The sequence below is a fragment of the Impatiens glandulifera genome, chromosome 4 (assembly GCF_907164915.1).
Source record: "Impatiens glandulifera chromosome 4, dImpGla2.1, whole genome shotgun sequence".
Classification (NCBI taxonomy): Eukaryota; Viridiplantae; Streptophyta; class Magnoliopsida; order Ericales; family Balsaminaceae; genus Impatiens; species Impatiens glandulifera.
This window is the reverse complement of record NC_061865.1, coordinates 23,879,203-23,889,976: the sequence shown is the minus strand read 5'-3', so window position 1 is coordinate 23,889,976 and position 10,774 is coordinate 23,879,203. Positions and strand designations below refer to the sequence as shown.

The following is a 10,774-nucleotide window of genomic DNA, read 5'->3' as shown; positions in this document are numbered from 1 at the left end:
CTATAAAAATTTTAGTATTTAAAATCACAACAATAATTTGCTATATTGACAAATAAAATTACAACTATAAATTCTATTATATTATTAAATTCATAAGTAGACATAAAATTATAGTTCACACAAAATACTTTATTTTTCCATTTCAACACTTTAATATTAATATATTATAAATAAAGTTTGTTCAGTTTTTTTTATTTAATATTAAAATATGCTCAAACCCAACAAAATCACCTTTAAGAATGACCCAATCCAAGCCTATAAAAAAAACATTAACCAGAACATACAAACATTTAAGAATTTTTTTATTTTTTTTGCTGAAATGACAATTAAAATATTTCAATCCAACCTGTTTGACGTGGCACTAAAGTTTCAAATGAAAAAAAAAAAAAACTCAATACAAGACATGAAAGTTTGGGGTGTTATGAATAAGATGATATCTCTATCAAAGAAACAACACACTTGTTATTATTCCTAGAAGAACATGCACACTTTGTTTCAAATAGGCAATTGTTCACATAATTACCTATAGATGATAATAAAACCCTTTCTTTTATCATTAATTATTCGAAAAACTCTTCAATTTAGTGGTGTTAGTTGATGAATCAAATTAGAAGTATCATCCTCCTGGCATTGTATTTGAATATCCTGCACACATGACAAAAAATAATTGCAAAGTTTAATCAATCCCAAACCTGATTTATGGACATTCATACTATATCTTTAGAGAACACTCACGCAAGTCGTCGTGATAAATTCATGTAATAATCAAAACAAAAACGTCAAGTTGAAGGCTATCATTCATATCCGGTTGTGTATGTGGAACAATGATATCCTTACATAATAGTGCATATCAATTCAAAAGTGGTTTTTCACCATAAGGCATCAAAATTGTAGAGTGGAGGTCTTGTTGTCCACTACAATTGACCCAATAGTTGTTTCATGTATTAATAATGTCAAGGTATCTCAAAGTTGACAATCATGTCTTTTAACAAAACCTCTACAATTCAAAGAAGAATAACTAACCCGGCAAACTCATTGGGGTCAAAACTATGTTTGTCGCTTTAATGAGAATTTGGGTAAAACCAAACAAGACCTCTCCTAGTTTGGTATCTATTGTGTTCCCTATGGAGCAACAGGTACTCATTAGCAAAAGAACCCTTTAGGTTGGAGATGCATAGAACAGAATAAAATAAAATAATAATAACTATTTGCAATGATAGCAAAATAAAAAATAAATATTTCATATCTGTTGCATTTCAATAAGTTTTGAAGTTATAAAAACCAGGAAGCAAGCATCTCCTAAGTGGGAAAAAGAGTAACGGGAATAAGGCAACGAATTATGGTAAGCATGAAGAAACCTAATGTCAACCGCATTATGAAAACAACACATTGCAGAGTAGCAATATAAAAATACCTGCATATTCATTAGTGGATTGTCTTGGGCAACGGGATAAGCTTGAGGCTGAGACATTCGATAGTAAGGTTCTTTGAGATCAAATTTACAAGAAGATGTTTGTAGAATTCCTCCTTGTTCAGCACCTGGACCCCACATTTTGGCTACAAAGTTTACATACATAAGAAAGACAAACCAATAAAGATTGCAGCAAATCTATACACACTAAACTGAATACGAAAACTTTTCCGTAAAAGACCAACCTGACATTGTTAGATAAATAGTATAACTCTGGGCATTATGGGCAATCAAATGAAGTCGACCCGTAATTTCTTGGCCAGGCATGACATAAATTGGCTGAGAGAGGACACATCTTAGCTGATACCAGTGGGTTGTTGGTGCACCTGGAGCTGTAGTCAGCCATCTTGGAACAGTACTGTAGAGCAAAGAAGAAACTCAACACAGTAAAAATGAATCTAATAATTCCAAAAGAACTCCATTTTCTGCAGAATATGATAAACGCAAATGCCGACAACTGTGGATCACCTTCCATTGAACAAAACATCAAACCAACAAGCCAACCCATGAATTCTAGTTCCAACCGAGGCTTTGAATTTCAGTGGAACATCAATTTCGTATAATGCTTCTTCCTGAACCATGGAAGTAGAGAATTTAGATCACACATAATTTCTGAAGTACAACATTTCAAAAAAAAAGTACAAGCTGAAATCAACTGTAATCAGAAAAAGTGGACTGAAAAAGCAGGCACAACGACAATTTCCAAAATTGTCTTGCAAGACATTTTTGTTATGTGCTGAAACCTAATACCAAATTTTAAGTGCCGAAATAGTTACGTGACTGGAAATAAATGTTTGAATAAATTAAATAAAAATATCTCAATTTGAAGTAATATGTCAATTGTTTTAATAAAATGTGAAACTAATATTGGTAAAGTACTTAAAAGACTAATTACCAAGGGGCTAAAGTTGTTTTTTCTTATGCTCCTAATATATTACCAAGTTAAGTCATTAATAAATTACCGAATTAAACTTACTTTTTAGCTTAATTTGAGTTGAATCTAAAGAATTAAGTGATTATAAATAATAATTATCAATAAACTTAATTCAAATAAACATTTAAGTATTCAGATTCTCTGACAAGCTATATTTGATAACCTTGGTATCATATGCCACATTTGAAAAAGTAAAAACAAAAACCATCCATTTCCCTCGGTTTGCCAACTGACTACTATATGACTTCCAGAGCACTTAAAATAAATATGGGAATACAAACACAGGGATATAATTGATAGTAGACATTCCACTACCTGCACACCAATAAGAGTTGCAGAATATTGACATCTTATTTCAAGAATTACATATACCTTTATGGAACTGAAATTGATTACATGGGTTATGGCAGGTGCAACCAAAATCCTTGGATCAAAAGCATCAACCACAGGCTGCACAATATAAAAGGCAGCTGTGTAAGAAAAATAAAGGAAAAAGACTTGTGCTGGAGTATATATTGCCATGACAGCACCCAAAACAAACCATTCATGTTTCTTATATGTCTTGTCTGGACAAACGTTTATCTTTTCAAGCGGAAACAGAACTTGGAGGGAGGACAGACCAAGAAAAAATAAATAAATAGAAAAAGTAGAGAATGGTTTAGGCTACTACCATCAAGATATATGCTGCAGAAGTTTCTCTAAAACCAAACTACAAGCATCTATTCGCAACTTATACACTTTACAATTAAATTAACAATGACCTCTTAAAAGCAACATGAATGTGATCTTCAAAGGATCCATTATGGAACAGTAAATGATGAAATTTAATATAAGTATCTTTAAGCGGGATACTATAAATGAAATCAGTTTTGCACATTAAACCTTTACAATTCGATTCAATTACGATCAAGCTGCTTGACCTGACAACTCACAGAACTGGATGTCTGGTCCATAACAATAGGTTAATAGTAAAGTATGGTATACACTCAAGTTGTAAGACTTACTAATAACAACAGCTTTTCACCGCAGCAATAACTACATTCAGAATTACTCTACAGTTTTCACAGGATTTTAGCATAGCAGAACAGGATGAACCTGTGAGAAGTATCCTTGAAATGCAGATCCATACAAGGGTGTCAGATCAACTCCATAGTAATTACGTTGCTGCCAAAAAAGGGCCTGCATCAAAATGCCAACGCTTACAGTCCATTCATGGTTGTCAATAAAAGTGCAGAAGAGTGCGATAAAGGTAATACTTCAACAATGACCTTATAATTACTCGTCAAAATATCAGTGAAACATATTTTTATCATTGAATCAAAGACATGACAATAGGTAGGTATGCAACAAGGTACATATTCACTTCTGAACTATAATGTATATCACACATATTAAAAGCTCACATTTTTTTATCAGTGTGAAAATGAAACCAAATCAATGAAAAAATTTCTTCACAATCATAAATCAGCAACATACCTTATTTGCAATTTCAACAAACAAATACTCATCACTGAAGGGAGCCATATGAATTCTACAACACCGATAAGTATCAAGCATCAGACATTGAAGAAGTAAAGAATATGTATAAAACAGCAAATAATATGAAAAATGTCTCTCAAGAAACAGACCAGCTGAATGAGAACAAATCAAATTATGCAAATGCAAGCAAAATTTTTTTTGCTAGAAGCAGAAAACAATAAGACGCTACGGAAATGTGACCAATAAGTTCGGGGACATTAATGAAGAAGCGAAAAAGTCAAAGGCAAAACCCAGGATACATATTTGTTGACCTCTGCAAACTCTGGCGCGGAATTACAACATGAGAGTTCATATATAATATCCCAGAAAAAGGTATCACAAGCCTCATACGATATCGGTTACAAACTAACTAACATGAGCTCATTTAGTAAATATCTATATTGTAACAGATGTCAATGAAGCTAAGGTATCCTAACAATCACCTTCCAATCGAGGGGAACATTTTCCCATTTGGATTAAGAAACCGATCTCTTGCAATGACATAGGACTCCAGCATTCTTTCATTGACCAATAGAGTGCCTGCAATATATGTAACAGTTTAACTAACAAGTTAAGGAAGGCAAGACTCTGATAACCAAAAATGACCAACCAAAAGCGATATGTCAATTCTAACAAACATCAGGACAACTATAGCCAAACATACTTCTATGCTAAACATCACAATTCACTGGAATACCAGGTATATTCATTCAATAAGCTCACCCATCGGTTCAGAGATCAAAATATCTGCCTTCTCAGGTAAATTAACTTCTTCAACCTTACCCTTCACTACCTGTTGCAATAGATGAGTCCATAACAGCTACAGTGAGACAAACTTGTTTGATACCAGAATATAAACTTTACGATATGTGAAATCAGAGTTCACCGTAATTCGTTCGGCCAATGATGGGTTTCCAGCAATAAGCTTAAGTGCATATTCTGACATCTCAGAAGCTTCCACAGCATAAACATGCTTTGCACCAGCCTACCCAAAGAATAAGAGAGAGTTGGACAAGGCGATATAGAGTTTAGGATATCATTTTATTATGAAACAAGACCAAAGAACTGCTATCGGTATGATTCTGTTTTAAAAAAATCATTGAAGTAATACATTAAAAAATATATGACTATCTTTATTGCATAAGTGCTGCAATTAGTAGCATAAAGGCTCCTTTGATAAGAAAATTCAATACTCAAATTTATCATATGAGTTTTTTAGATACTTCATACCTTTCACTTAAATTTTGCATAGTGGACACATTTTTTAGATTTCACGAAAAACAGACAAATCTTATCAGATATTGTTCTTTTGCATGAGTTGATTGTTTGGTGCATAAAACTTGGTACTATCATTGATTTTGTTATATAAGATGACCAGTTAATTTCTAAATTATAAATGAGTAAACATTTATTAGCCAAAATATATCAATTTATAGTACCAAGTGGAGGGAGTAAAGGAACCTGAGCAGCAAATAGAGATAATATACCGCTTCCAGCACCCACATCCACAACAACACGGCCTATAAAATCTTCACTGTTCTCAATTATTGCAGCATAATATGTCCCTGAACAAATAAGCCCCACAATGTTATTCACTTCTACAGTATCCTACTAATATATTCTTACCAGAGAAAAGCTGGAATCAAACTTTTAATATGAAGAAGAACAAGAATCTTAGCAACAAAGTGGAGATGATGCCTCCATATGAATGTCATTACAAAAACAGAGGAGGAGGCAACAAAATTCCAGCGATACATTACCTGTTCTCACATAGTCTTGTAACATATTTTGCTGATGTAGCAGCTGTCCATAGTAATGGAAATACATTTTAGAAGAAGATGCCTCTATTTTGGAGTCGAACTTGCTTTTAGAATCTTGCAAAGGACCATTTGATAAAAGTGATGCTGGAAGGATAAGAATTAACACATTTAGGTTCTTTGACACTCATCAAGATCAAGATCATGTTACAGCAACTGAAGATGAAATATGGTTTTCCAGCTTCCTGGAAGCTAATCACATTAATGATTTCAATTTTCATATAAAACAGTGAAACCTTGTTAACTAACTACAAAACCAGTATATGAGCACCTTGTGGAACCACCCTTTTTTTCCATCGATCAAATGCAGAATGAAACACATCACTCTCATCATCCTTCCTAAATTGAATAATTAACCCCGAAGCATATGCTTTCTGTTTCAAAATTAGAAATTTAGCAAGTATATCCACACATTCAAGAAACAATTGATTAAAACTAGTTCCCACCTCTTTCCCATCTTCAGAACCTTCAGATAAACATAGTGATCGAGTGGGGCTTAACTTCAAAATCTGAAAACAACAAATTCATTTGCTCAAATAATAATCAGAATTCGAACCCATTCATGTTTGAAGCAAGAACAAAAAACAAAAACCTTAGAAGTTGGAAGATCAACTTGAACATCATCACTTGATTCCGATGCCTGATGAAACCGAAGCTCCGCAACTCCAGAAACGGAGCTAAAACGAACTACAAGAGGGGAACTAGAAACCTCTGAAGAAGAGTTAAGAGAAGAGATAGAAGCTATTACGAATTCTTCTTCTTGTCTCTGCCCATCGTGAAACTCCATTGTTGGATTCTTAATAACGAATGCACATCAATAATCAATATATCAAAGGAGAGATTACTAAATTAGGGTTTATGATTAGAAGAAACAAGTGGAAGATTGAAAAAGGAGGCGCCGACTGAAGAAGAATCATTTTGTTTTTGGCGTTTCAGATTAAAGGGACAAGCTTGATGATGATGATGAACATTATTACTCTTTATGTACAGATTTTTATCGTCTGGTTTCGATATCATGGTTATTTTGGTACGCCCGAATGACGTGTAGATATCGGATCCGTAATCTTGTGGAAGGTGAGTTTTGACCGTTGATCGGAGGAAGATTTGATTTTTAAGGATAACGCGGTGGTAGCGGTTGGATTTTTGTGTTTAATTGTCTTGGTTTTACTTTTTGTAGTATTTTGACTTTTATTATGTTTTTGTTGGTTATTAAGAACATTTATATCTATTTGAAAACAGGAAATTTGAGGAGATGACACATTTTTTTAGGTAAATGCGGAAAGTACAGAGGTTAAAAAAAAGAAGCGTTAGTGACCCCTTTTAATGTTTTTTGGACGATTTTGTCATGTCGGAGAATCGCGAGATTTTTTTTCGTCTCGCAACTGGGGTTGCGTGACGTAACTGGGATTGCGTGACGCAACTGAGCCATTTTCTTCCAAAAATAAAATGTATAAATATATATATATATATATATTTTAAAAAAATTGCAATAGGAGCATTTTCGTGTAAAAAAAAAAGTCATCAACAATATTTAATTTATGTGCTGACATTTTCCCACTTTTCCTATTATTGGGATCATTTTCCTAACCTATGACGTGACACTGTTATTAAATTGATTATTAAATTATATTTCATGACATTATTTCAATTAAATCGATAACTTTTTTACTAGGAAAGTTAGTATTACCTTAATTGTAAAGATTTTTTTGGTGTTTCAAATGAGAATAGAATCTGTCACATTTGATATTTCGCAATTTAAGTTTAAAAAAAAATAAAATATAAACATTTTAAACTTAAAAAAATATTTTGACTTAATTCATTTCAATATTAATAGTTGAAGAGTCCTTGTTGTCTATAATTTATTTTAAAAATCGGTTATACAAGTATAATTCAGAAACAAAAATCTTTGATATTTTTCAATAGTTTTTAGGATTTTGTTGCAAATTTTCTTTTAATCAAGTAAATTATTTTGGTAAAGCTTTATAAGGAAAAAAGACAGTAAAATAGTCTTAAGGAAAGTGGAATGGGAATCATCAAAATATCATGGATATTTGCAAACATTGTGAGAAAAATTACCTTTGACCATGACTAAATTCCATTTCCATGAAACCTCCACAGCTTTAGCATCTTAGACATAAATTTATTTTCTAAAAGAATATTCAAAGAACTCTATTTTTTTTTTTAATTCAGTAAAAACAAACATCATCAATGGATCATGGCTTCCTTTATTTCTTTTTGTCTCTTGAGCCACATACTAAAAATATTTTTTAAAACAAAAATACATAAAAATTTCTCTCTTATTTGGCATAGCATGTCATGATGCTCATGAAATTACTTCTTCATTCTTCTCATCACATCTTCTTTTATATTTCTTGTCATTTTCTCTCTATGTCATGATCAAACTCTTAATTCTCCAAACAAAGTAGTTAGTGATACATCTCTAGAACATACCCTTACTTTCACCTTCTCAAACATTTGACTTTGAACTAGAACCAACTCTTCTTGAATCTATTCCTACTTATAACATGTCAAGGACTAAACAAGAACCCTATCTTAAAAGCAAGAACAGCTAGGATTCAAGGAAGGGGCATCATTGCTGGGCTTGCATTTGGGTTGCCAGCAGCCAGCCACAAGCCCTAACCAGCAAAAGGGAATACTAAGAAATCATGAATCAATTAACAAAAGGGTTGGTTGGACCATCCTCAATTTTCAGGACCTAATTATGTTATGTTATGGAAGAAGGTTAAACTCTTCAAGATGCAAACATAACCCAATTCCAGGCACTCTCTGCACTCTATCAATCTCTATGAAAGAGCTAGCTAGCTTAAGCATATTTCAGGAAATGGAAAAACAAACCTGTTCTAATGATTCAAAATAAACAAAATGCAACTATAATATTGCCTCAACCACAGCCACAAGTTACAAGCATCATTACATGTCTGTGGTTATAACATACAAGTGCATAAAAGAATAATAAAATAAAAACACTTAAGTGAGAATTAAGTTATCATAATCATAAATACCTATATGCATCATCATTATCATCACGAAGCAGAAGGTAACTTAACAGCTTTAAATGAAGGATGAAGCAATCCCAGTTCATCTCTTACTTCAAGGGGATTGTTTGTATCGTTTCTTACTTTCTTAACTCTCCTACTTGCAAGAGACTTATGTGTGAATCCATACATCTGGAGAATCTGATTATCACCAAAGTTGAAAGCTCGATCCATCTGTTTCAAGCATCTCTCAACTGGGTAATCGCCGAATTTCCCACAAGGTTTGCACCCGACAAAGTGAGTCACAAGTGGCCATCTGTGATCTCCAAGACCCGGGTGATAATTCTCGATCATTTCCTCGTACCTGTCGACCAAAATCCCCCAATAACCGTGCAGATAGTATGAACTCTCGAGATAAACCTTTTCACCCCAGCTATCTTTTTGTGTTGCCAACAAATACACCATTGCAGACTGATCATCAGCTTCGAAAACTGGTCTGTCTTTCAATGCCTTTGTGAGAATCTTACCTGCTTCTTCCCTAACTTTACCTTTTGGACCCATCGGTGCCCACGCATCAAGAATATCCAATGACCATTGGCAGTTTCTCAACAAGAAACTCCCAGTATTCAACCCAATCCAGTTTTTCTGATCATAAACCATCTCATTCCATCCGTGCATCACGAAATTGTGATCCTTATACCTCTCCCATGGAACCTCAAAAGCCATATCTGTAAACATAGCATCACTGTCCATCCACCATAGAAACTCAATCTCCGGATGTGACAACAGAAGCTTGCGAATCAACGGAAGTTTCGCCCAGAAACCAGCCATTTCCGCATCAAGCAGAGCCATATTGTAGAAGATCTCAATCCCGTGAAGCCTGCAGTAATCGATTTTGTTCTTAATCGATTTAAGAAGGTAATGATCTCCCACAGGATTCTCGCACGGCTTCGGCGACGACCCAGTAACCAAAAGTACCTTAGGCTTATTCGGACCGAGAAAGTTAGAGAAATTAGGGTTCGTCTTGAGCCATTCAGCTCTCTGCTCGTCCCAATCATGGATCTTTGGTCCAAGGCTATACGGTTTACTCGGATCCGATTTCTCGTCCTCACCTTCGTCAACAAGTATCTTACTTATATCAATTGTAGAGTAATTATTCTCCTCAGACGAACCCACCTTCCCAACCGATCCACCTGATTCGACATCGGCTGTTGCCGTGGTCAAGACTTGAGCTTCCTCAAGAACTCGACGAGGTTCAACGCGGCGGCCGGAGTAGAAATGGTCTCGGATCTCATCGAAATCTTGTTGAGGAGTTCCGAATTTGCCTGCGCCAATATTGCTTCGGAGGACGACAAAGGTTAAGACGAGACAGATGACGGTAAGCTTGCTCTGTCGGATTATTCGCTTGATCTTATGGAGGCGGCGGTGTCCTAGACAACGTTCCAGCATTTCTACAAAGGGAAGAATCGATTATTCGATGGGTCAGACGGTAGAGTGGACACTTGAAGATGAATTGAGGGAGAGAGATGGAGATTTGTAAGTGTGGGCGGTCGGTGAGATGAGAGAAGCATGTAAGAAAGAGATGGAGAGAGAATCTGTGAGTTTTTGGTGAGCTGTTGTTTCTTTCTATGGTAAAAAAGAAACGCGTCGGTGGAGAAGAAGAAGAGGAATCCAGAGGGGTGGAAGGAAGAGGATGTCTGTTTCAAGGTCTTGTTTGGAGGAGGAGTTATTACTTATTATTATTACCTTCTATCATTATTTTCTTACATAATTAGTACATTTTTATTTTATTTCTATGATTGAGTATTATGATATACAAATTTTAAATTTGATAATTTTCTCTCCTTTAGAAAGAAAAAATTTAGAGAAGTTGAAAAATCATATTGTTCCTGGCTTCTCCAATATATTGTTCGACAATATATTTAGTCGGATCAGATTTGTTATCTCGAATTTTGTAATTCGAATAATACTCTCAATCGTGTTTTGACAATTTTTCGAGTACGTATTAATTCCCTTCTTTGCAGCAAAGAGATGATGT

At 34.4% G+C, this 10,774-nt stretch overlaps 2 protein-coding genes across 2 annotated transcripts; both read right to left on the bottom strand.

The window, feature by feature from the left end:
- Positions 1-281: 281 nt before the first annotated feature.
- Positions 282-6,695, bottom strand: LOC124936145 (probable histone-arginine methyltransferase 1.3). Its single transcript, XM_047476608.1, has 15 exons — positions 6,333-6,695; positions 6,187-6,249; positions 6,012-6,114; positions 5,684-5,827; positions 5,385-5,488; positions 4,810-4,908; positions 4,647-4,716; positions 4,367-4,463; positions 3,882-3,936; positions 3,501-3,584; positions 2,778-2,855; positions 1,940-2,043; positions 1,657-1,829; positions 1,415-1,557; positions 282-645 (listed from the first exon to the last, which is right to left on the bottom strand). Exons 1-15 carry the CDS (start codon positions 6,525-6,527, stop codon positions 577-579), a joined length of 1,581 nt encoding a protein of 526 aa, XP_047332564.1. The 5' UTR covers positions 6,528-6,695; the 3' UTR covers positions 282-576.
- Positions 6,696-8,608: 1,913 nt separating this feature from the next.
- LOC124933902 (xyloglucan 6-xylosyltransferase 2-like) lies at positions 8,609-10,357 on the bottom strand. Its single transcript, XM_047474342.1, has one exon. It carries the CDS (start codon positions 10,183-10,185, stop codon positions 8,785-8,787), a length of 1,401 nt encoding a protein of 466 aa, XP_047330298.1. The 5' UTR covers positions 10,186-10,357; the 3' UTR covers positions 8,609-8,784.
- Positions 10,358-10,774: the final 417 nt, after the last annotated feature.

Bases quoted from the DNA above. Each gene is read 5' to 3' on its own strand.
- LOC124936145 (XM_047476608.1), bottom strand. From the start codon at position 6,527: ATGGAGTTTCACGATGGGCAGAGACAAGAAGAAGAATTCGTAATAGCT. The intron at 4,464-4,646 runs GTGAGCTTATTG...CATATATTGCAG, and splicing joins TTTGATCTCTGAACCGATGG to GCACTCTATTGGTCAATGAA. The intron at 1,830-1,939 runs GTGATCCACAGT...TTTGCTCTACAG, and splicing joins GATGTTTTGTTCAATGGAAG to TACTGTTCCAAGATGGCTGA.
- LOC124933902 (XM_047474342.1), bottom strand. From the start codon at position 10,185: ATGCTGGAACGTTGTCTAGGACACCGCCGCCTCCATAAGATCAAGCGA.